The sequence below is a fragment of the Coloeus monedula genome (genome assembly GCF_965178545.1).
Source record: "Coloeus monedula genome assembly, chromosome: Z".
Taxonomy (NCBI): domain Eukaryota; kingdom Metazoa; phylum Chordata; class Aves; order Passeriformes; family Corvidae; genus Coloeus; species Coloeus monedula.
The window spans coordinates 52120045-52147459 of record NC_138822.1 but is presented as its reverse complement, the minus strand read 5'-3'; the positions used below and the strand labels follow the sequence as shown (position 1 = coordinate 52147459).

General features: G+C 41.7%; 1 protein-coding gene across 1 annotated transcript in view; it reads right to left on the bottom strand.

Annotated features, from left to right (window-relative positions):
• The window catches only part of NRG1 (neuregulin 1), a gene marked incomplete at both ends in the record, with an annotated part of 173024 nt that overhangs the window by 109095 nt on the left and 36514 nt on the right, over positions 1-27415 (bottom strand). The window contains 3 exons of the mRNA XM_082301817.1: positions 15318-15368; positions 18209-18259; positions 26204-26328. Of these exons, the coding sequence (XP_082157943.1) occupies positions 15318-15368; positions 18209-18259; positions 26204-26328 (227 nt within the window). The remainder of the gene's footprint in view (positions 1-15317; positions 15369-18208; positions 18260-26203; positions 26329-27415) is intronic.

Below are 27415 nucleotides of genomic sequence, written 5' to 3'. Positions count from 1 at the left end.
CTTAAAACTTTGAGGAAGTGCCTCAAAGGCAGGATCTAGGAGATGGACAGACATGGAGACAACTTCCCATGCTTCATCTTAGACATCTACAGCATGCTGGCTGTCTGCCTGCCTGACTTCCCACTCAGCACATGATCAGGGAACAACCTTTGGTAATTGTTTGGACTAATCCTCGTAAGAAATAATTTCAGTTTTGAGGCATCTAAAGTCTTTCTGGGGATTCACTGGGGTTTCTGCACATGCATTTCAGAATTCATGGGTTGGTCCCTCAGGAGCCAACAGTTAGTCTGGGATTCTCAGCCTGTAACCACATTCATACTAGTCCTAAGGCATGTGCTTAAGGCTGCTCAGGAAATTTTTCGTGTAACCATTGTTTTTTAACATCCAGTTGCTAGACAGTCTTTTTTGAGCAGAAGAATGTGTCCCTGTGACTGTTGTCCCTATGATACATTTTTGCATTTGCAGATGTACAACCTCTAAAAAATCTAAGCAGGATTGTATATCTGTTAAAGACTCTCGGAAAGAAAGACTGATGCCTGACCAGCAACACCAGTTGTGTTTACCCTGAGCATGAATGTGAAAATGTAGGAGAAAGAGGCAGATGCTTTGTGGGACCTCTCTCCATTTATTTAGCAAATATACAAGTAACTGCAAGACTTCTTTACAGCCTTTCACATTATGAAAACACAGCAAAATATTTTTGTAAGTGAAGGGAAATATTTTCAAAAGTGGTGAGAGAATGTGAGAATATCTGTTAAAAGCTACGGTCATCTCAAAAGTACATTGCTCTGTCAGTAATTAATGCATGAGTTATAAAACTGAAGTGACTAATTTTGAGCCTGTCTTCTTTTGTAGAGCTGTGTTTCTAGCTGAGATCAAACATTATTTAGTGAATTGATCCCCTTCCCCTTCCCCACAAACATTCCTATTTAAACATCTACATTTTCTCATAGTAACATTATATATTGTGTCTGAAATTGACATGATCATGGAAATTCCCAAAGGAATCTGGAGCACGGCTTATGTTGCTCTTGCTGCACAGGAAATGCAACCATTCTTACTCATCCTTCCTCTATAATGAAGAGTCAGATTCATTGTCTTGCTGTGCTGAGGAGGAAATTGCTGCATAATCTCCTTTCACAGCTAGACAATCCCCTCTTTCCAAAGCAGGCTAAGCATGCAAATTCTCCAGACATAGTTGATGAATTTCTAATCACAGTGGGTGAAACGACAGGGCAAAGGCGAGTGTCAGTGACAGAAGCCTTGTGCTACTTCCCTGCTGAAGACATTGTTTTCCTTGTATATTCACCCACATATTAATTGTGGGTGATACATATTAATTGTATCTGCTCTGTGACAAATAAACCATGATCAGGTCAAGCTGTGGCCAGTCTTAAGATCAGTCAGAAGTCTTGAAAAGACTTACACATTAATATTTCTCAGCACTTTACATGGACTGCAAAATGAGACCCCCAAGGTCTCCCAGTTTATGATCTTACATCAACAGGGTGGTGAAGGGAGTGCTTTCAGACAGTCAGGATGTTCCCCTCCATCTCTTGAGCTAAGAGGAGAACCTTTGCGGACTGTGAGGAGCAGGCCAAATTATCCTCTACCAGTCAGGTGTTTTTGCAGTCCTCTGCAATTAGATTTTCCTGTATGGGGAACAGACACATTTCTTGTTTCCACGTGGGAATAGAAAAGAAAAAAGTATCTGTCATGGAGAAGCACCTGTTTGCTTAGGCCCCATTCAGGTGAGTTCTTAGGGAAATTTTGAGAAAAGATTTGATAGTTGCATGGAAAATAGGAACATTCCTGCACTAACAAAACCAGATGCTTCTTATGCATTAGTAAACCTCATGCTGTAGCATGTATGTCAATAGTCAAGCACAGGAGGGCAAGGATGACATTTTCTAGGTAATGAAACAAGTCCATGGTTTTCCATGAGGACTGTTTTTGTACCTTTCTCTCCCTTTTTGGCCTTGCCCACACATAGTGGACTATAACCAGTAAAGTACAGACATATAAACTGGAGAGACCAAACAAGGTTACAGAAAATAATACAAACAAGATTACAGAAGAGACAAGACTCTCCATAAATATAACCAGAGAAAAATAGAAAGGTTGGGTTCTGTCTCACGGTCACAGAGTAGGAGAAAACTCATTTAGCAGAGGCATCATCTTTTTGTTGTGTCTTTCCCCCACAAGTCCCTGAGGCAGCAATTGCTGCCTGTGCCTGAGACAAGAACACAGGGCTTGGTGGGCACAGGGGCTGGCCAGCCTGAGTGCTGATGCATGTCTCTGGCTGTTCTGCTTCCCCACTGTCTGTGAGCATGGGTTGGCAGCAGAAATTCTGCCCAGTGTCAAATGCTGCTTTCCAGAACAGGTCAGCTACCCTTTCTTTCTGTGGCCAGGTAGAGGAGGTAGAGCGCCATGACTGCTTCACACGCGGTCAGTCCGACTGGCTGACAGCTGGGACTTTTGTTGAAGATACTTCAGTTTTGGCAGGTGGCATTGTGTGCAAAGATTGTGCTCAAACTTATTTGTAACAACTATTTTCTGCAGAGCTACTGGGGGTTGAGACATGATCATGACTAGGACTGAGTAAGAAGCAGTCCTCAAAGATCAGAAAAGCATGCAGAGCTCTTTAAAAACTCACAGGACCATTATTAGTCAGTGTTTCTCACAAATGCTGAAATGTACTTTGTCACACTGACAATTTCTTGAGATAATAAAAGGGGAGATGCCAAGAATATGGCAGAGTCTAAGAAGTGAGTGATGAGATCTAGTTGAGACAGAGGCTAAGCAGAAATGCCAGCTCATACTACCAGGCTTTCCTCTCCTTTCTGCTTGGATTATCTTTTCCTGTGCTCCACTCCGCCTTCAGTACTAGGATACAGCAGATGAACTCTAGAGCAGCAGGTCTAAACAAGTGATAACCAGTTCTCTGCTTGCCTCCCATTTCAGAGTTAGATGATACCCATTTCGTCTTAAAGGGCTTTTTAAAGAATTCTTTTCTTCCTTAAGGAATTCTCACAATTTTCAGCAATCCTGTGTGAATCATCAGCATTCGTTAATGTGTTTCTACTAGAGCTACTCGTGCCACATTGTGTTCTGAAAATTAGATAACAGTAAAAATATTTGACTCTCTTTTTTTTTTTTCTCCATCCAGAGAAAATTATTCTTCCACTACTTCATACCTGACGTTCTTGGGTAATTGTGAATGTCAATCTCATATTTTACAAGATATTTACAGATAATAAAAGCTATTCCTTAAGATGAAACAACATCCACATGAACAGATTCTTTTCAAATTAAAAGGAAAGAACCCCTCCCCTGTACACAGCCTTCCTTACTGACCATCTGCTAATAGTGCCCATGTGTGTATGAAATTCATTTGCACATTTAAATTGAAAAGCTCCATTTGCTCAGCCTGCCTATAACTGTGCTCTCTTGCTGGGTTGAATATTAGGTCTCTGCATATTAGGTATGCGTATTATCCAGTGAACATAAATTGCAAATGCAGTCCACATCCAATTATCTAGAGTTTTACTGCATATTTTCTACGTATAACTCAAACATTAAGCACAACAGTACATCAGCTCTCCAGGTGTCCATTTGGCTGGAAGAATTAGTAGGGTGCTGGCATTTAACTCTTGACCTTGAAAGTATCATTCAGTCATGGTGTTGCTGCCAACATGAGAGGTCACTTACACACTCGATGCAGGATACAGACATTGGGAGTAAGACACCGAGAATCCTCTCCATCTGATAGAAACATGCAATTGGACAGGTTAAGGTAAACAGTCCCTAACCCATCTCTAATTTCCTTCTGCCTGCCTCCAGGAAGGAATTTCACCAGTGAAAGGATCAAATGCACTGGCTGATCACACATGGAGAGGATTTCAAGACTTGTGTTGCCTCCCATGATGCTTGGGATTGATCTGCCACTCTTAGTGATCACAGCTACACTGGCACGACTACCAGTCCACCAAAAAAGATACAGAATCTGTGTTCGCAGCATTCCTTCCCTGGATCTGTCTTAACCTGCTCCCTCCAAAGTGAGAAATATTTAAACGAGTTACAAGGATGTACTCTGCAGATGCAGCTTGCCTGGTAGCCAAGAACAGCATCTGATTCAGAGCTCATTACACCAGGGATCTGAAGCACCAGTTCCTCATCAAGACAGATCGACATGCATTTGAATGAGCTGCATCACTGCTCAAGGCAACTCTTCATCTTTCCTGCAAGATTAGTGTTCAAGATTCTTCTGGCCTCTCACAGTCTCTGAGACAACTGTTATCCTACTGTCTGTCAAGTATTAGTTGCCACTGTGTCAGCTAATGGGTTTTGTGTAGATCATTAAAATATTCAAGAAGTATGCATAGCCTGCAGCTTGTTTTAAGCCAAATATTTCCCCAGTGGGAAATGGAAAGAAAAAGCCATTCCAGGGAAATAATAAAAGTCATACTAACAGTATAAAAAGTACAGTGCAAGATTAGACTCCAATCCTATTTCACTGTGTGCCCTGTGGAATCACTCCATGTTTGTATTGTTTTAAATAACATAAAATATTAAGGAATGCAAAACAATCAATGCAAGTTTTGGACTTTCTTAGAATGGAAAAAGGCTGGGGGGTGGCATTTAATCAGGCGAAAGCACCAGACATTTAAACCTACTGTTCGCTCAGAACAATAACTAAACTGTTGAACCAATGCCCCATGGCACTGGATGTTAGTGTTTGAAAGCTTACAACGGAATTTTAGCCACAACTGAAAGAACAGTCTCAGTTACTCAGTTACTATATATAAAAACACAGACATTTCAAACAAATAAAAGCATCACATGTGGTTAGCTCACTTCTAATTTGAGAAGACTAGAAAAAGCTTTCTGCCACAAAGTTTGTGCCACAACTGGCACCAGTAGATCAAATGAGTAGCTTTCTCAATGCAGGTAGCTGTGGCTTTCACACCTGGCTATCTGCCTACTGAAAAACACCCTAATATTTCTTCCCTCGAGTATGGCTTATCCTTTTCTTTTAGAAACCAACCATCGCAGTAATATTCCTTACCAAAACTGCTGACATTTTGGAAAGCTCATCTAAATACCTTTCAAGACACTTGACTGTGTTATTATGAATCATGTTTTGGATCATTGTGAATATTACCAGAAAGATATCAGTAACATAGCTCAGATTCCACTTTATAAACCTCAGAAAAATAATGACTATATTAAATTCTGAACAGCTATTACCACCGCATGAACAAATGGTAAACTTTTAGACAACCTCAGTGGCAGATGGTATTTGTAAAAGCTTTAGGCTGCAAAGCTGTGTCCAGTCAAATCCTTCCTTATTCAACATAAATTCTGAATATTTACAGCTCTGGAGCAAGGAGCTTTTCTGTGTTGAATGAACGAAACAGAAACAAATGGACAAACAAAAGAGCCAAATGCTCAGGGTTGGGAAAATAGTTGTCTCCTCTGTTGGCTTGGTCTGTAGTCCAGCAGGTGTTATCTCACATCTCTGTTCAAGAGCAGCGACCATGGCTGCTGAAGTTGAGAAGGCTGGGATGTAATGCCAGTTGCTTTTTGCCCCACAAGTACACAGTTATGAGGAAGGGTGGGGTGGGATAGGCAGCCTGATTGCTCAAATGTTCCAACACTGTTCAGTTGTAAAGGGGACAGACCATGCTCCCAGTCCAAGGGTGAGCATGGCTAGGCTACATCTACACCACATACCACCTCACTGTGGCTCTGTCCTTCATTAAAAATAATTTACATGTGTCTTCTTCCAGTTCTCAGTGCCTAAATTGCGGAAAGGGTGAGTCTCAGCCCATCCAAGTGGTGTTTTCATGGCATTACTATAGCTTTATGATTAATTCCCTCTGGCACAGTTAAAGGTACCTGGGAGTCTTTGGGGGTTGCAGTTTCTGTTGGCATGATATGGGAGAACTACTCAGAGTGAAGGGAGCTGGGCTGGGAGGATGGTAAACATACTGCCTCCTGGTAAAGGTCTCAGTGCACTTAATCCTTGTACTGTACTAAATCCTTATATTGTACTTAGATGTCTTGAAAATCAGTACCCGGCATGGCCCGAAAGGACACAAGAAAGCATGGTAATGATGAAATGGGCAAACGCTGCTCTAGCACACCATCTCGCTCCTCAGCCTCACTGCACACAGCACCCTAGATTTAGCCTTTTTGATCATCGTAATTTAGAAATGCCCCATGCTATTTTAGCTTGCAACAGAGTTGATAAAATTTGGAAACTGGAAGGCTAAGAAAAAGTTTCCTCTCTTGTAAAAAGCAGATTCCTGTAGAAGGGAAAATTTGGAATTACTTTACCAAAGGATCTCAGACAGCTGGATACTGTGATTAATATAAACTACCAGTAAGGCCTATGAACTCTGTATATCCATAATGAAGTTGAAATGACTAGAATGAAGAGTGGGCAGTCAGGAAAAGAAAATCTTACGAGGAAATGCAAGAGCCTTTATATACATATATAGTCACTGAAAGAAACAGTTGCTCCAGGGCATAGCTTTCTTTTCAAAAAACAGAGTGGGTGTTTTGTGATATTTGCCAGCTGCAGCAGATGCAACTCAATGTTACTGACTAGCTGGCTAGTGGTAAATATTTAGGAAGATGCAAACCTAGAAGGAAGATCACACTGTAAAACGTTGCTCTTTAATTGCTGCAATGACTACAGCGATTCCTTCTCCTTGCTGTACAGAGGGAGAATGTCAAGAACAGCAGAAACCATTAAGAACCTCCGGGAACATTTTGATAATGAAAGTCACAGGAGATACAACTTTCCCATTTTGCATCCAATTAGAAGAGGTTACCAAAAGGCAATTTAGAAGAGATGTGGACATGAAGGATAGGATAATAATTTCTTCCCGAGGGTTTAGCTTGGCTTCCACTGCACTATTACAATACTGCTAGGATAGGAATGTGAAAGAAGACTATTGTTTTAATTTACCTGATAGAAACTGCTATAGTCTACATGGAGTCTCAGCCATAGAGTGCCACTGTGTTTGTGGAGAAGCTAATGAGGGGACACAGTGATGGTTTTCAAAGCCATGCATCTATGGAAAAGTTCACATTTATGTGGTCAGTACTCTGCCTATAGCTTTTGAAATACCATTTCTGTGATGCAACTTACATTTTTTAAAAGTAAATAGTGATTTATCAAGGGGTTATTCTCAAGTAAATGGAAACACTCAAAGCCATACACTTTGCAAGTTATTCTGAAAAGTAACAGCTTACTTTTCTGTTCATCTTTTATCTACTGCTGTGTTATTCTTTGTTCCCTCTCCCTAGACAACATCATCTGTCTCTGTGGTTGACCAGAACTGTCCAAATTTTAAGCTCATCATGAAAACAAAGCAATGGATCCAGGCTCTTGACTCCTTTATATTTCATTAAATTTGTGTTTCTGTTTCCTCATGGACCTCCACTGCCAGACCATGAACTTGAAAAAACCCTTCACGGACCAGGGCCCTGCTATGCCAAGGGTGTCTGTTCACAGCTGATGCAGCCTAAGATACCCCCTGGAAGAACGTGGACTAGAAAGCCCAGAACATACCATCCAAGAAAGCCTGCTCTGTGTGCCTCCCTGTCAAGGAGCCCAGCAAACCTTTGGGCATGATAGAGTAACTCAGATTTGGTAACTTAAATTCCCTTTGGGATTTTTCTCTCTGTTGGACCTTTTCCCTCCAAAGCTGAAGCAAGAGAAACTCTACCTCTAAAAACAAGAAAGTGAGCTGTCATCCTGTCTTTCTGAGGACAGAAGGGTCTCCTGAAGAGTGCAAAGGAAAGTGCATTGCTAGTCTCCCCTGGGGTTAACACATGAGAGTGCCTCAGGGTAAACTCTCTTTGGGGGCAACACATGGAAGATAAGGACATGGACAAAATACCTGGGCTATAGGGGTAAGCTGGGAACTGCCTACTGTATTAAAATACAAAAATTATTGTGTACCCATGCACATGCTCATAACTTTCGTTGGTTGAGAGTATCCTTTTTTCATACTTGTTCTGAGCTCTTTGTCTCCTTCGTGCCTTCCTACAAAGCACTCAAAGTCTTGATTTTAACATGGATAATGACATGAAAGAGATGCATGTTTCTGTCAAGTTTACATACTCCATTTTGTTCATAGATCTCTGCCCTGCTGGCATGACTGCCTGTCATGTACCTTTACTCACTAACAACTACCCTGATGCCTCAGAAGAGGGAAGATTTTGAGAAGGCTGATCCACTACCACAAAGTATGCTCACAGTTGCTACCCAGAAAGAGTAAAGCCAGGAGGAACAGGAGTCCTTGAGAACCTGTTTTTGTCACAGTGACAATTCCAGGGACTTCCTTGGAAGACACAGTGACCAAACAACCACAGTCAAAGCACCAACACATCCCTGTGCTACAAGCTCATGTCCTCCAGTATAGCATAGGCTATGCTGGTACATGAGAAAGATGCTTATTTTGGTCTCAGGTGGGCAGATAGTATGATGTGTCATTTCAGTAAAGTATGAAGAAGAAGTCAGAAAGACACAAAATAATGCTCTCTTAGGAAAGAATTTGCCATGATTTGACCTTGTGGGAAGAACTTCAGAGAAACCAGGCCATATGAGCAGACTGTTGAAGACAAATTCCCATATGACTTGCAGGGTCTCAGAAGCAGAAGTCCAGACATACCCAGGGTTCCTGAGGAAAGCTAGGGGAGCCCACACTTTCCAGCTGAGGCATCAATTGACAATGTGACTTTTGGACAGCTACCTTGGTGTGAGAGGCTCCCCTACTCCATCCCTAAGGACACACACAGTCTTTAAAAATCCTTTTGCTGAAAGATGGCAGGAGTTTCTGGAGTTAGAACCTTGGAGAAGACATGATCCTGAACATGTTGAAGGCCATGGAAGGTAATCTTGGGAAATTCCTTCAGAAATACTATGACTAACAGAAACCTGTGAAGTAGATTTTGTGACTTGCATTCCACCCGAGTAGACTGCCACACATTTGATAACCCTTTCTGTGGTGTAATTCATGACCTCAGGAAAGAACATCTTGAAATAAACAGACAGACACAAACCATTGCCTTCACACTTGCATGTATATACTTTATAAACCAATGTACGTATGTATATTTATACATTAACCACAATTGCCTCATTATATACAAACACTGAGGCAAGTGCCAGTCTTACAGATTTATTCTTACATGCACAAATATACAGCTAGCTAAAACCAATGTCTCTAAAACCCTTCCACTCTGGCAGCTGTATTTAAGCCATACAAACTGTTGCACTTACTCCTTTGTGACTGTTATGTCAGCTGCTTCCACTTATAGCACTGCTTACACCCATCATTGCCTTTTATCTCCCTGACCTCCTTGAAGGAAAAAAAAAGAGGACAAAGCCCAGCATGGAAGAGAATTGACTTGACACTAGTGGTGTTGTCTCTGAAGTTTGACAGGTATGAATTTCCCAGTGGAGCGGCCTAGCCCAGCTGAGGTTCCCAGTGACAACCCAAGCTCTCCTTCAGAGCGAGACTGGGGAACCAAGAATGCAACTACAGAAAACCCTGCAAGATTAAGTGGTTTGGAAGAAGGCATTTAATGTCACACCATCTTTAGACTGGGAGTCATACAAGGGATTGAAAGCTGTGTATCTGGGAGATGTTACCTATTTCCTTGAGTTTGCCTTATCTGTGAAATATAACCACAGGAAACACAGTTTGTCATGCCAGATGAAATCATAAAGGTATTGAAATTACCACTGCATTTCCCACTGTCATTGGTGCCCACCATGGAGAATGAAACTGGAACATACTGCACACTGTGGTAGGTTTTAACAAAGGATTGACACGTGTTCACCACTGCTCTTTCATTTGGCTTTCACGAACTAGGATGTTTAAACTCATTTTACATTAAACAAGAACTAGTTATCTGACCCTGCCCTTACTCTCTCACTGTGCCCTTAGAACAAAGCAAAGTATTCTCTCCAGAGGCCATTATTCAGAGAAATAAACCCACTGAAATGGTAAAGCAAAATACATGAGGTGGTATAGTGTTTTCCTTTGACCCACAGTCCCACCAGGGCATCAAGTGTATGGCTTTCCTGGAGAAGTAGCCTTTCAATCCATGGCAGAGATGAATTAAATGCTGATAGCTGAAGATGTTGGACTAATTTTTTGTAAGAGCAAGAGTTGGGAGTGCTGCTGTGCTAGCATAACTGCAACCCGAGTAATTGCCTTCAACGTCTGAATTCCTTCAGCTTTATGAATTGGTTACAATATTCTCCTGTTCCCATCCTTCCCCAAGTGACTTTACACAGTTATTTACTATCTCATTAAAAAATTCTGCTTTTTCACCCCAAAATAGCTGCATTTCAGAAGTTTCTGAGGTGCAACCAGTGTATTTAAATTTTATGACAAGACCACAGAAGTTTTTTGAGATAAAAGAAGTTGAACATGTGTTCAATGGTTAGGCATTATCCCCTAATTTTTTCTGATCCTTACACTGTGTGGCAGCACTGCCAATCATACTATCATTTTTGTCTCTCGGTTGCAGAGGGAATATAAGAAATTAACATCTGTCAAACTCAGAATAAAATGAAACCAAACAAAACAGAGTAAATTGAATGAATGCAGAAAAAAATATATACTGTATTTCACTATACTGCAAGATACCTACTCATCAAGTCATGCTGTATCTTAAACGAACTGCAATTCACACAGACCTCAGGAAGCAGGAAAGACTCTCCATCTGTCTTTCCTTTATTCCACAAGTTTTTGCCACACATCAAAGACAAGTGCACTCCTATTGGTAGGTAGGTGCCTGTGCATGAGCACCATCAAAAAAATAAAATAAAGAAATCTAAACAAACCTCCAAAAATCAGATAGCAGAACAACTTAAATGGTCTAAGGACTTGATACAAACCAAGATTACCCTTTAAAAAATTGCTTGAAATACTAACAAAATCAGAAGGTTTGGGTAAGTATTCTGAAGGCAGAAGAAAAAGCCACATAAAAATGATATCATTTGGGGCCCAAGCTCTCTGTCTACCAGAAGCGCTGATTCATGTTTGTATGAGTTTTAGAAAATTCATGTTTTTTGAAAGTGGACTTCTGTCAGGCATAATATAAATAAATACAGGGAGAAGGAATGGGTTCACATTAGGAGAAAAAGGAAAGCAGAATTCAGCAGAGACTTAACTTGCTTTTTAATATTTTAGAACACAGATGATCTATTGGCCAGGCTGCTTGCTTTGTATATGCAAAAATGTTCCTGTTAAAAATACTCTGTAAACCAATGATCCTAATGTCATGCCATAGAAGGTTTTATTGCTCAGCATGGACCATTTTTATCAAAGCTGTTCAGTATTGTACTTAAGAAAATGTGACAGGCAAGAAGTCTTTGCATGCTTCCTTTCTGTGTGCTGTATCTGGCCATAATTTAATATACATGTTGGAATCTCTTATTGCATGATGAGAAGATGAAGTGTTAGGAAAGTGTTGTGCTGTGCCAGGCTTGGAGCTTGTAAGTTAATAACTCCAGAGAGGAAAGATGAGCAATCCAAACTGGCACATTTCTTACCCAATTAATCTTTCTTTTTAAAATTTCTGTGCAGGTTTTAGAGGCCAACATGAAAGTCGGTAGGAAAATATGTTTAAAATCAGCTGTGGGACAGACGACCAGCACTGGGTTTTTCTCTCCAGGAAAAAGCTAAACAAATTCATTCTGTATTCCTCTGAAAAAAAAGCCACAGGCAAGGCGGGATCAGCCTCCCACCTGTTCTTTATTCATATTCTTGCCTCCAGCTGGCCATCACATCAACCTGCTAGGTAGTGGGCAGGAGGAAGCATGCTGCAGAGAATATGCTCTGGGCACATCCAGTGCCATGGTTGCCAGCTCACCATCTTGCACAAGCAGACAAATCTGAACTGAGAATCCCCGTGTAAGACAACCACATCTGAAACATGCAGACTACATGCCCTGGCTCTTTGCTGGGGGAAGTGCCTCCACAGACATTTTAGGGAAAAGCCCTTAGTAGGCAGCACAAACAAGTATGAGGGTAATGCTGCAAGGTGCAGCTAAGCAAAATGCTTCCATTTGACACATACTCCCACAGGCTTTGTTGCTGTGCAACTTCCTCATTTCCTACTGCTATAAATTCTCAGTTTTTGATCCAGTTTAGCTCTCAGAGCATGGGTTTCCAGACTGATGTTGTCCATAGAAACTGTAAGCTTAGGTGTAGAACCATTCCTGGTCTGTACACCCATACTGTGTTGTTCATGGTTCCCACACAACAGGAACCAGGGTAATTATAAACAGCCTGCATCCCATCAATTCCCTTCTCCCTTTTTGCACCATACAAATGCTCCTACACAATTCCTCCACCAGAAGCCTGTGCGCAGTGCTGATGATTTTAGCCTAGGAAACCTGATTGCTTTGAATTTATTTCCGTGGATGTTGTAACTTACAAACAGGAATGTAAGTTTTGGGACCAATTTTCTAAGGAAAAGGAAAACTGCCATATGTATGCTATTGGGGTGAGAAGCCAAGATTCCTTTAACAAGTCCCAGGAGAGCAAAAAGACCACCACATTTTCATTCTCTAGTCTTGAATACAGAGTTGACTGAAGCCTTAATAACAAGGCATTATGGTGAAGTCTCAGATTTAGTTCTTCCACTCCAGCTTCTGAGAAAAAGAAAGTCATAGGGTCATAAGACACTTGTCTCAGAGTATGGCAGTCCTGGGAAACAAGGGGTAGAAACATGTCTTCCATTCCCAAATTTTCCAGTGTGATTAAGAATGGCCTCTGTAGTCCTTGGTAGTGAGAGCACACAGTGCTCTAAGTGCTGTTGGTTTGTTCACTTCTTTCAGCAGGAAAAAACCCATCACAGAGAGCTTCATTGAGAAGGAAAATGAAAGTTGTAACCTAGGGCATATATAGTGATAAGACAAGGGAAACGGCTTTAAACTGGAAGAGAGGAGATTTAGATTAGATATTAGGGAGGAGTTCTTTACTGTGAGAGTGGTGAGGCACTGGCACAGGTTGCCCAAAGAGGTTGTGGATGCTCCATCCCTGGCAGGGTTCAAGGCCAGGCTACATGGGGCTTGGACAAACCTAGTCTGGTGGAACATGTCCCTCTCCATGGCAAAGGGGTTGGAACCAGATGATCTTTAAGATCCTTTCCAACCCCAAATTCTATGATTCTGTGATTGCACAGTACAAAATAAATATATATGAATCAATCCTTTGGCTTGGGTGGAAGACAAGGTGGGAAGTATTTCTACCTGTTAGGAGCAGCATTAGCAATCACTGTCAAAAAGCCTCACACTATGAAACAGGACAAAAAAGCATGAATTTCCTTACTTCTCCCTTGGATTACTGACCCCTCAATCAGATCACCAGTCCTTTATGTGAAACTTGGAATGCCTAATGGCTGCTCTTTCTCCTTTATTTAAGCACGGAGGTCCACACTCTCAAAGTGGACTTGATTTTGGGGAGTGTAGGGATATGTGCACATAAAAGGGCAGGGTTTGGGATGTCAGTTGTGGAGTGTCTTATAGAGATGGGATTTTTTTTTTTAAGCTTCTCCCTCTCTGAATATCTGTCACTGAAACTCCAAAAGAAGCAAAGCATGACACGTCTATTCTCTTACGGAAGCCCTAGGGGAGAGAACCTACTGAATCACTCTACTGTTTTCAGGTCTTTCCCAGTGTCTGGCCAACAGTGACAGTGCTGGCATGTTCTCTAAACATCTGCTATTGTCTGAGAAGTGGAAGGAAACAGTTTATTTTATCTCCTGTGGCTGTTACAAGATTGACAGTGACAAGTGTGAAATGGACATGTCGCACTGAAATTCAGAAAAGAAAAGCCCTAAGGAACTTTAGAATAAGTACGTGGACTCAATTCCCTAATCACTCTGTAGTGTGAGTAGACATCCACATCTGTTAGCAATTAACATTGGCTCCCTCCTGCTTTTCCTACCCAGCACAGGCAGCAATATCCAATACTGCCCTCTCGCCTCCACTACTTATTTTAGTGACTTGAACAGTACTAATTCCAGTATACATTATTGCTTCTGAGAACAGAACAGAGAGGATTTACCGTTTTAAATTGCTCCAGAAATTATTCCTGCCTACTCTGCTGCTAGGCATCAAGAGGAAAAGGAGGCCAAAACCCAACTCTTCTCACCTTGCTGGCAGAAAGCTTCTTGAATAACCTATCAAACTTCTCTAATTCTTTCAACACACACTTAAAAATTATCAGACTAGTAGCTAAGAAGAAAATCCAGAAAAATCCAGAGATATGGCTTTGACCTTTCCTCCTAGTGCTGCTACAGTAGCTATTAGATGTGAGTTAAGGGCATTCATGTATAGTTTTTTATAAAGCACATATCTCATTTTATAGCAACACTGGAACTGTCAGGGTGGATTGTACCTACCTCACCTGACATCCTATTCCTAGCAGCTGGCAACACTTACTGCTTTAGGGCAAGATTAATACCCTACCTCCCACAGCCCCAATGACTTTGACTGTGTGAAGTGGGCTTCCAGACTGCTCCGAAACAGGCTGATAGATAGTGGATTTGATTCTAGTAAAGAGCTGGAAGGCTCTTCCTAGTGAGTCTCAAGGGTAAAATTGTACAGCATTATGGCTGTAATGCATGCTTCCCTGGGAAGCATCACTACTGAGGAAGAGTCACTTTCCCTACTGGTACCCCTGCAGCTCCCAGTGTGCTCTTGAGATAAGCAGAGAAACAATCTCTCTGTCCTACAAAGAACCATTCCTTGCTCTCTTCTCTCTCCAGCTGAGGGAAGACGCCCAAAAAGATGTCCTCACCTTCCTTATCTTCTTCCCAAAGGTACTGGGGCACAGAAGGAAGAGCCCAAGGAATTCTAACAAGCACCAGCTGGCACGTGGATAAAGGGAAACGCACCCAGGTGGGGATGGCTGGACCTGAAGGTGCTCCAGCTACCCCAGGGCCAGGGACTGTGGAGGAAGAGCAGACAGTGTTTGAAGCCAAGGGCAGGGAAGGGAATTCCAAGTAGGAAACACTGGTGTAGTTTCCTCCTCCTTTGCCCTGCCCAAACCTATATTTGACCTTTCTGAAGGAAGGTGTTTAGACCTCAATACACAAAGAGCATGTCTCTGAAAGTTCTAATAATATATAACAAATAACAATTGCACCTTTAGTTCAGGAATCCCACCCAGTCACTCCTGATCTCTTAATGCACGTTTTTTTCTGAGTTAGGAAGGGAGAAATATACTTGAGGGTCTTGTCAGCAATAATTTAAACAACTTGTATATACTTACAGGAGGAAGTGTTTGTTCCTTCTGTTGAAGCTTGTATCCTAAGCATGGGTTCTGCAACACACAGAAGTAACAATAAAGTTGTAAGAATACAGCCACAGCTACAGCACTATACTGGAAGAGCCTGAACATCTTCCCGCAGTAGAGATTTCTTCTATTTTTATTTTTTTTTCTCAGTAGTCAGAAACCCAGCGGAGCAGAGAAAAAAATGAGATAGCTTGAGAAAGCAAAGAACTTCAAAGTTGGTTCAGCATGTCCTAGGCACACTGTGAATAATCAATTACAGCAAAAATGCTCCATAGTCCTGGGAGTAAAGGCCAGGAGAAAACTGGCAAAGACAGAGTAAAATTTTCAGCTGTTTCTGATAGCATCAGAGGAAAGTGGAAAGGAGCAGGTCTTGAAGCTCCACATGCTGACCCAGGAAGCACTAGCTTCTTATCTTCTTCTCACATAACTCCAAATGAACAGTAAGGCATTCAGGTCTATCATAACTATAGTTAAGGACTTCTGTGGCTTGAAAGAGAGGAGGGTCCATGAGTGTCACCACCTCTGCAGAGAGCTGTAGATGGAAGGGAAAGCAGAACACATTCCAGACCAGAATGGGCCATAGCACCAGCCCCAAAGTGGTTACAAGAAAGGAAAAAGAATGGTGAATAATCTTCTAGGGCAGTGGAAGGAAATAGACCTCAACACAAATTACACAAAGGAAGCACTCAGAAAATTTTATAGAAGAAGCAGGTAGCCTGAAGCTGGGTCTGAACCTCCTGAGCTGTAGGAACCTGAACCACACAGCAATTAAGAGCCATGTGTTTGGAGGACTTCATGGGCTTTCACTATCTAGCAAATCATATATGGTATCATGCATGAATAAAGAATTCAAGAGAAGGCTTGAGAAGCACTATCAGCTGGAAGGAAGAGTTTGAAGAGAGAATACTTTGCATAAGGTGGCAATGTGATGTGCCGGTGTGAAGTACAGGTGGCTGACAGCTGGTCTGGGAATTCTAGGAAGCAGGTGAGGCATACTGCGTGCTCTGTAGTGAAACATTTAACATATCATGTCACACAGAAAAGATGAATCTGTTGCCTAACAAAGCCTGGTTTTAGGCAGAAAAAAGCCACTCTTAGAAACTAAGACCTCTCTGTAAGTTCTCCTATCATCAAAAAGTAAGTGTAGCAATACTTCAAGAGACCTAGAACCCAGTGATTTGAACACCAGCATTTCACAATAGTCTATCTTCAATTAAAGAAAACACACTAATTACTTATCAGCAGTGACCAAAACCCCAGGCACTACTGGTCACCAGGAAACTCACGAAGTGTTAGAGAAAAGACATGGTCTGGACCCAGAGCTGGGATAGAACAGTAGGAAAAACAGCACCTGACTGGGTTTGGGACTAAGCTGGTCTCTGCTCCAGCCACATATCAAAGACGTCCTCAGAGTTCCATGAGAAGACCTCAACAAGCAGCCACTGAATGTACTGCTTTTTGTGATGTGTTGCTTGGCATGAAATCTACCGGCGCAGAGATTCATCAGGAATGCAGCCAACTTTTTGAACATCCCAGCTTCCTCCTCTCCAGCAGCACAATAGCAGTAAAGAGGAGGACAGTACTGTAACAGCAGGCACTTGAAGGGACATAAGCAGGGAAAGAGACCACTCAAGAACAAGAACTTTAATTCATGGGAAAGAAGGCAGCAAAGTGCAGGGACTACATTCTTGCTGCACAAGGGAGAAGGCAAGGCAAGCCCAGTGGAGTCAGTGACCAGCGTGTCACCTTCTTTGAACAAAAATGGTTCCAATGGTTACAGGACACTTGCTATTAGCTATGTGGTCTCACACACACCCAGTGAAGCACCAGTGACAGGCCCCACTGAGAACATGAAAGAATATGGGCACATCCAACGTCTCTTCTGTCAGGCAGCAATGCCAAGATTTCAGAAGTAGGTCGCCACACACACAGATGCATCAAAGGAAAGACTGCAGGCATGCTAAATGCAAAATCTGGCAATCACACTGTTTTCCTTGATCTAGCCTACAAACACTGTCATTTCACACTAAAACCTGTCTCTGCCAGACATAGCTTTCCCAAAAAAGCTAGCAGGACCCCAGCCTCTTTGCCAAGCAGGGTATGTGCATCTTGTAAATCCTTGGGTTGCTCGGCTTATACACGTTTATCTACAGTTGCCTCAGCCAAAGTCAGCAGTAGAGACAACTGCTTGTATTTTAGCCATATATAAAGTAACTCTTAACAGTTAAATAATGAAAGTGGCTCCTCACTGGGATCAGTCCCAGGAGTAACTCTGGAAGTATGCAATCTATAACTGCAGGCAGGATGCTGAAAGCAAATTCCATCAGCCTGAAAGAAAACTACCTGGAGAAGGCTCCTAGTATGCCAAGGCAGCTTCAAAAGAGGTTAAGTTACTGACAGTGAGTTACCTGTCTTCACTCACAGACCCTGCAGAGCTGTCAGGAATTGTATGTAGAGCCCTGAAGAACAGAGGCAACAGACTTTCCTGAGGACACATCAGTATGCCTATACACTCAGCAAACTCATAAGGAGCTGCTTGGATTTATAGGAGAAGGAGGTAAGAGCTTTTTTAAAACATAGTTCCTAACAACACAAATACTCCTTCGCTTGGGCTGCTGCAGCCTGACAACTGTAGGCCAAATTAGCTTCCTTGATACAGCCACAGGACAGTAAAAAGTATGCTTAACCCTTCTTCATTCTTTTCTTGGTCCCTGAAGTAGCTCAAGTAGGCAAGGTGATACGCAGAAATGGAGCTGCTGAATGTAGATGAATTGTTCTCTCCTAAGAAGGAGCTGTTTCAGAGCTGTAGAAGCAGTTTCAAGAAGAAATGAAGAGAAACAGATAGAAAGACTGTTAATTCAACTTACGTGAAGTAGTTTTTGTCACTTCTGTTGATGCTGGTATCTTGCTGGTCCTCTCTGGAAAACACAAGAGGCAACAAGAAGTTATAATATGGTGTCAGGTGATCCTCTAACAGTATTCAGCTCCAGAATGGACAAGGTAAAGGAGAAAAAGGTGTTCAAAGAAGCAAGCTTAAATTTTGCTTCAGTGGGCAGAGGCTTCAATCAGACATCAACTTGCAGAAGTTTCCTTTTGGGAAAAAACAAAAAATGATGATGGTGCCTACTAGCAAAACTGAAGAAAAAAGCGTGTTTCTTCTGAAAGAACCCAGTTGTTCAATCTCTCGTTTTCCTCTGGGAATAACTGATCAGTGGCAACAGGAGAAATCATGCAGATGGCTCTGTTTCTGGAAGATGTCAGTGTGAGTATTCACTCCTTATGCTTCTAGGCAGTTAAATTTTGCAAAGATGTGTCCCTGTTCATATCACTTGAATTGCTGTTAAGTATATCCAATAGTGTCACTTGCCACTTCAGGGAAATCTTCCGAGTCACACATGCAAACCCCATCCCTCATGGACTGCTGGGGGCTCTGTGACAGAAATCAGACAGTTGCTTTGCTGAAGAGATGAGAAAAATTGCGCTTCCATACTGGTCCTATGTACATCTCCACACACTATTGCTAGTTACATTCTGGCAAGGACTGCTTGCACTCACTTGTTGAACCAGCTGATGGCTAAGGGTGATGATGCTGCCATGCTTAGATCCTTGCTAATGCAAAATGCACAGATGGGAGAAAGCAGGATGCAGAAAGCCTTTGTTTAGGCTTCACAGACTTGCACAGAGACCTTGTTCCAAAGACAGCAGTGATTTGTGAGTGCTCTGCTGTCCCTGCAAGCCACAACTGTGTGCAATTTCTTAGGTGTGAACAAATTGCTCTTCAGTTGTATTCATCAACAACCGTGGACTTCCCCAAGTTCTCAAAATATATTTCAGGCTTTAAGTGGCGCAGTTCAATGCAGCTGCACAAGTTTCAACTCTACAGCTGGAGAAAGGCCCTGAATGCCAAAAAAAAAGTCTTGCCCTGAAACCTCAAGGCACACCAAGAATCCCCTAGTAGGTCAAACAAACAGAATTCAGAAAAATCCTCATAAGAGATTTAGGAAAAGGAAACTCAGGAATGTTTTTGTTTTGTTTTGTGAATCTGGATTCCAGTGGCTCTCTGCTCATTGTCTCCAGAGTTTATAGAAACTTGACCAGAGACAAAACTAGCCATCTTCCCTTCAACATCCCTCTTGTTAAACTTTAATATCAACCCTGTATTTTAACTTCTTACTTGCTTGCTTTTCTTTTGTATCTTTTTTTTCCACTTTGGTCCATCTTTCTTTGGCAAATATACTATTTGCCTAGTTAGTACATCCCAGTTTCATCTCACCAATGGCAGAGAATGCGTTATGCAGCATTTCCTTGGCAGCCAGTGATGCGTGGCATGAAAGGGAGTATCCGTAAGTAAAATTCTTAAGGTCAAATCCTTTGCATTAGGTCTTGGAACACAGTGGCCTGTAGCCAGGCAGTTTTCAGGACCATTTTTTGGGCATAACGGCAGTTTGCTGTTGTGCAGCTGGGTTGTCTGACAATTAACCTTTCTTAATCACATCAGGAGATGGAACAGGTCTGACAGCTGCATAGCTCAGCATCTGGCACAACTGGAGCAAATTTTTCTTTTACCATTAAAGAAACCATGTTCCATTTAGTGCCTGTGCTGAGCTTGATGGAGCATTTCTTACTGGCACCTCCCCAACCCAGCTGTGTTAGTACAAACGCCGACGGGAAGCTTCCCTGCCAGTGGAAAATACAGCCAGAGCCTCCTACACCTGAAACGTGCTGAGAAATACATTTGGAAAACATGTGGCAAAGTCACACTTTATCAAGCTCCACTAGTAACATTCATCTTAGCAACACTAAAAGTGGATGCTAACATTTGGAAGACACAACATTTGTGTGTGTTGCTTACTGCACACAGTACACCACAATGATAACAAAGGCATTTTACACTACCTGAGAAGGCTAGCACAGATCCACATGACAAGCTACCTGAACACAAGAAGCAAGCAAAAAAGGGGTTTCTCATAGCAGGCCGTCAGTACTTGCCTGAGGTGAAAGAGCTGGAACCAATTTTTCAATCATGATACTTTTGCTGCTGCAGTCTGCTAGGGTATGGTGATGGCAGCCTGCAGCCCTGTCTTCATCATCATCATGTTTAAGTCCCCATGAGGAGCAGCTACCTCAGAGGCTACAACCAGTTCTGTCCCCTGGCACTTCTAAGAATACTGCCTTGGTGAAGCGCTGTTCCCTGAAACTGGGTATATTTGTGCTGGGGCTTACTCATGTAAAAATACTGAAGGATCCATGAGGGATCCTTGTCTGGGGATGTTTTAAAGAGCAGGCCCCTGCAGCTTCTCAGTCCTTTTTCCTTAGTACTCTGGCCAGCAGTATCTTCTGCTGTTTCGTCTGACCTAACAGGGAAGAGCTCCTTTAACTCACACGGGACTCCCAACAACCCCACCACCTTGCTGATATGTTCATCCATCCTTCCAGATAGGAAGCTTTTTTTGGGCTGCTGAGAGGAGACAGCTACAAGCTCTGCTGTATGGCTCTGAGAGAAGCAGGAGGTCCCTCTCCTACTCAGCCAAAACCTTTTCTCCATGATAACCACATATTTAAGAGCCTGACAGCTGCTGTTGTGAACAGCCCTGTGTGTGCCCTCACAGCCTTTTTCCCCCAGTTAGTTTGTCAAAGGCCTAACGCAAAAAATCCTGCTTGAGGGATTTGGTTGATCTCATAGGTTTTAGTTCAGGCCTTGCAGGTGGTGGCTCTGAGAACCCTGACAGGGACAACAACCTGGGCTCTGAGGAGGATTCACATACCATGACACCATAGATAGAGATGCAAACCAGCTTTCTGTCATCCTGAGGTGTACTGTCAGTGATACAAGTTTTAAGCCTTTTGCACTGTTTGTGCTATTAGGGTGATATCATCTGAATTATACAAACAATGACACAAGCTAACATACACTTTCAGGAAAGAAGAGCACTTTCTTCACCTCTGTCACTCGGTCTATAGATGGCAGAGCAGAGAGAGTAGTTGTGTAGAAGGTTGGTAAGACCACAGTCTGAGGCCTTAGAGACATGCAAGCACATGTGGTGAAAGATACAGGGTGATCGAGTGGCTAAACTACCTTTTAGTTTCTTAAAGCTACCATACTTTTCCCCGTTTTCCTCCAAGGAACTACTGACTTGATTTAGATTAAAGAGCATTGCCCTCAATCCAAGTATGTCAAATTGCAAGACAAGGTTCAAGAGTACTTTTAGGGGAGTTGCAATACCAGACTGAGTGACGGCCACATTTTTTTCTGAGACAAAGTCAGTGACATCGGTCCAGGCATACTGATTTGCTCCAGCTGAGAATCTGACTCATTATGCCAGCCAGTTCAAAACAAACTATGTCCCAGGTCACCTGTAATTATGCTAGAGAGAAGAAATACCCTGATCTCCTACTTTAACCAAGTCTTGGACAGAAGAAGGGACTTCTTTTGCACTTGAAGTATTTCATAGTTGGTCATATGCTCTATGGGAACTAGATATAAGATGTTTTGATTTAGTTATTTCTCAGTCATCTTCTTGAAGCTAAGCTACTGTCTGTCTTCAGAAGAGGAAGAGCAAATTAAAATTCAATGAATGATGAATATCAGATCCTTATTGATTACTATACAACTTGGAGCTGTTACTACTACTGAGAGTCCTATGTATGCAAAACCAGAAGCCTGCACAGGCCATTGGGTAGCTAATGAATTTGCCAAGGCTCACCACTGCCTACAATTGAGATACATTAACAGATCACCTGACTACTTCTTGTATCCATCAATTCAGGCAAATTTGTCCCAGCCACCCACACAGATGAGTTAAATTACATCAACTCACTTTCCGCAGACATCGAGGAATAGAGCTCACACAACACCCTGCACACAACCCAGCAGAACCCAGCATCGTAGACTTCTGGCTTTTGAAATTCCACAGCATGAATCCACCCTTTTGCACCCTGAAACATGCTGGGCATAGCAAACATCCTCAGAGAGGCAAAAGAATCAGGCCAACAGGTTTTTATGGAAAAGACTGACACCACATGCAGATAGAGCATGGTTGACTCTTTATTAAAAAAATATCACTTAGCGAGTTGTCTACATAAGGGGTTTTGTGAGCAAGTTGAAAGCTTTGGCTGTGGTGTGAAGTATTCTGTCAGTGCTATTTATTAACCATAGTAAGGTCCTATGCTGATGAGAAAATCCATGAAAAATTCACTGCAAGAATTTTGCCTGGGTAAAGTAACAAATCAGGATGCACAAAAAAAGCAGTTACTATTGCATTAGCAATCCTGTGCACTATTTATACACCACCAGGAGAACCTCATGCCTCTATTCTGACCTCAATTACAATCTTTCTTAGGGGACCATACGTGAGTATGAGTGAATGACAATAAGAAGGCAGCTCATATCCTGTGGGCAAGTTATACTCATTATAAATTTAAAAGAGAACAGAATAGCTCCTATCACTTGCTATTAAGATTGGTAAAAATTGTGTTTGTCTAGCTATTTTTATATTTGTTACATTTTTAATCCACAGGTATGACTCAATAGGCAAGGCTTTATATTTCTTTCAGTAAAACTGGGAAAATTTAAAAGTCTGTGTAGGTCAATACAGTTTGTGTGTGGTGTGTGTTCATGTTTATGTTTAGCAAAAACTTGCACAAGAGCAAACTTGGCAGTTTTAAGTAACAACGTTTATAATAACAATAACAGTAAGAAGGACAGGAGTTACTATTGCATTGAATATTACTGTTTTAGACAGAAAAGTTTACCACTTTGGGGAATGAGATCAGGAAAGAGTAAGGTTTCTGCTCACTGAAAACAACAAAAAATGTTTTACAACCGTTTTATTGAGAAATACTAATTTTTCTATGCTTGGAGCAGAGAATTGAAATTAGCAACTTTCCAACATGGGACCTTGATGGTAAATGTGTGGCTTTTTGTATTCTTGGGGAAAAACCTCAACATATTTGCCTTGTTCTTTGTATGTATTTTCCTAATGTCCATTGCTAGTTTACATTAGAGACAAGGCACTATGATAAACAGACTTCTGGTCTGGCCCTGGAGTTCTGTTTTGTGCCATACACCAGTAAAGAAAATTTCAACTAAAATAGTTCTAGTTTGACAAAATTCTAGGGAATTTAAACCAGGATTTTTTTTTTAGATACTGAAAAGCACTAATCTCACAGTGGAAATGAATAACCCCATTCCCAGAAAAGCCATTACTTCATCTACCCTCACTCTTAAAGTACCCAGCACAAAGGGAAAGGAAGACCTAGTGTGCAGATAGCAGGGCACACATAATAAATATGACAAGGTGAGGTCACTTAACTGAAGGTCATAATTTAAGTTATGGTTCACGTGGCAGAGCAGACCAGTATGACCATAAGAAAGTCAGGCCCTCCGGTGCATCTTTCTTTACCTCACTGTTACCCTATCTGCTGGAGGTGGAAGAAAGCAACTTCTCTTCCCACTTTGAGAGATTCAGCCTTCTCAGATACCCATGCTTTAGTTTTCTACAGGGACTCCTGGGCTACTCTGGACCCCAAGGGCTTCCCCAAAAGCCCATTAACAGGTAATAACAAGTAAGAGTTAAATATGCTGGATTTTTGTTTGTTGTTTTGGTTTTTTCTTTTAATTTTAAACTTCTTTCTTATGAATATTGCAGGACCTCCCAGATACACAGGACTCGAGTAATGACTGCCCTTCAGGGCTCATTACCGAGTTTGGATCCCAAATCTGTCATTAAGCTAGCAAGGGGAAGAGGTCAGGGAATGTGGGGGAAGGAGGGGTGAGGAGGTCACTCCTGCAGGGGGTCTATCCCTGTTTGCAAGGCAGATGTTGCCCTTTGAGGCTGTATGGATCTATTGCTCTTAAGTCACCAGATGTTGCCCCTGCTATTTCTCAAATCCAGGTGGAAAATTCCACCATTAGCAGGAAAATTACGAACAATTTTATTGGTAATTTATAAGCAACAGTAAGCAGAGGAGGCTCAGATGTATGTATAGCAACCAAATATGCATGATTGATTTATACGACCAGTGAATGCTGCCATGCCTCAGTCTAGATGATCAAATATCACTGAGATGTTCCAGTGCAGACATCACTTAGTTTCCAGTTCAGATCTTTACAGACAAGAGCCAGCTGCCAAGTTTAGACTGGATTCACGTTGCCCTGCATTCAAGGGAGTTTCCATGCATGGCTGTATTTTAAACAAATTACATTTCATAATACAATTAGACAGATTTTAACATTTATGTTATAGATGCATGTAACAGGGCTTGCCCACAAATGGTTTCAGCTGAGACCAAGCTCCTGTCCCCCTGCAGCAGGAGTGTTTTGTAGTCATTCAGCATAGCCCAAAAGGAAGTTGAAAAATCCGTGTCACGAAGCACAGGAATGAGGTCCCACATGCACTCCCATGACACCATTCCTTGTCTGAGAAAGTAATAATAAATGGTCAAGCATTTTTTTTGCATTTATCTCTATCACTGCCTAGGCACAGTGCCTACAGTTGAGTTATGGAAACATTATAGGACCTTTCCATGTAAGCGGCTAATGAGCAACCAAAATTTGTATTCATGGAAACCAAGAGAGTCTACAAAACTACACAGAAACACCTACCCATTTTTCCTCTTAGTAACATTCCAGTAAATAACACTTGATCTTTTATATCAGTCTCCTGACATCTGCTCATGATTATAATACCATACAGCTAGAATGAAATCCTAGCACTTGAGATTCTTTAGTTGATGAAATAGAATAGCAAATACACAAAGTGAATACAGTCAAGCCAATTGCTGTGTGATTACAAAACAGCAGATAGACAAAGACAAATCCCCCTGGAAAAGGTCTACATTTGGTTTTCTGTTTATGTAAATACCTAACTCCCATCTAAGAGCACAATGTGGAACAGAAAAGCATGCCTGGTAAATTCACACTGCTGTAACATCTTTAACCCATCTAAGATATGCAGAGAACTCCAGTTTTGTTTGCTAATGAGGGCATGTTTGTTTCGTACTTCACAACTGGCTGGACACTGGAGTTTGAATTATGGGAACTGAATTAGTCAAAGCCACACTTGAAAAACAAGATTTCAGCTGAACTGCTGCCTCCACTGCCTTTCCAAAGGAGAAATAGTACTGCAATACATTTGTGTGTAGTGGAAACACAAAATTTCATCATTACATCCCTGTAAATTAAATGAGTCCTGCAAAACCAGCAATCTATAACAACTGTAAATCTTTTGAGTAAGTCTGAATGCTATCTGTTTCATGAAAAGCTCTACTCCTCAGGAAATAACCTTAAATCACAATACCTGAATCAAAGTGTTTGAATCACACCTAAGCCTCTGAATAATTTGCCTTCAGATACATTCATGCCTTTGTGCTTATTGTTTAGAAATCAAAATAAAAACCTATCAATATATGTGAGAGTAAAAACAGTGGCAATCAGAGCAGCACAAATATTACTTGAAGTGAGAAGTTCTCATTCAGCAGTTCAGATTATGACATGCTTTAGGTTAAATGCAACTTCCCCCACTGTGTATAACAGGAATTAGAATAATACTCCCATCCCTTCATCTTCTTCTCATCTTGACTGTTTAGACTGTGTCCTAAACTTGGTGTTACACAGAAAATGCTGATCTGTCCTGAGATCTGTAGGAGACATCCCATTTGTCTGCAAGGAAAATCAAGCATCTCAACTACATAACAGACAAGTCAGGCCCGACTACTTTTCTTAGTACACCTAATAGATTTCAGTGCTTCCACTTCCACTTCACTTGCCAAGCTCTGTCCTGCTCCTAAGCAATTTGTCCTGCTGGCAGCTTTAACACATGGTCTTTCTGAATGTGACAGTAAAATAATGAGTCAAGCCTTACCATTGGTGTCTGTGATGATAACACTGGCTTTAGTACTGTCATTTCCTAGCTTGCTGCTCACTCTGCATACATATTCCCCAGCGTCGGCCAACGTGGCTCTGTAAATGTGAAGCTCAGAGTATTTCCTGTGAAATCAGAAAAAACATATAAACATCCTGTACTGGAATAACAGTCACTGCATCAACTAAAGCACTTTTTTCCCCACCCCTTTCAACAGAGAGTCTTGTCTTCCATTCTTACTGACAGATCAACACTATCCAGTTTGAAAGGAGAGAGATTAAAAAATATCTCTTACAGGCTGCTGGAAAACAGGCATATATTCACAAACTCGAAGGTACTTGCGTATGCTTTTCTGTATGAGAGAAGTCTTTGCTCCTAAAGGAAATCTGAAAAACAACAGTCCAACAACCATCGTCTCTCAGCCAAATTGTTGGCTGTCCAGATGCCACAGAGATGGGTGTAATATTAAAATAGATTACTCTTCCCTATAGGTTCACATTACTAGCAGTAGAGTTCTGGATAAGTACTGTAGTTCCTAACATCTGACTAAATAATCATGAGATTAGAACACACCACACTCTTTAACAGCCTCTGAAACTCCAATAGTAAATCATTCTCCAGTGCTAACAAAAATTCATGGGCAGGAGCACAATTTGCATGAAGCTACATTTTGTTCTTGGCTCAGAGATGTAATTTAATCAGTCTCCAAGGTTTTAAGATTAGATTTTCAAATGCAGAACTCCTGCCTACCCATTAATTTTGTAGGAACATGTTCTGGTGTCATTCATGGGGTCCCCAACACACAGGATGACAATAATCCCATTATCTAGACTGCAGAGAATGACTAGCTTGGGGAAAACGCACACATTACTGCTCTTCCCTGTTACTGCTTAAAAGAAGTGCTCTGGGGAAGTTGCTGCCTGTCATAAAACCTGATCTACAGAATAGTTGCTCAGAGTGCATGAACACTGGCTTCCTTAAGTTGGCCTACCCCAATTTGAAGGGCTGATCCCCAGGAGGCAGTGGCTGCTCACTCTAAAAGCTCATAGTCATTGTCATGACTGCTGAGCTAAACAATGCTTGGGGAGTTGCTTTGCTCTGTCACTGTCATGTCTCCTAACCCTCCGTGCAGAAATCACAACTGGTTACCCCTTCTGCAAATCAGTGAGCATGGCTTGGTTCAGACCACAAACTGGTCTGTTGTAACAGTGT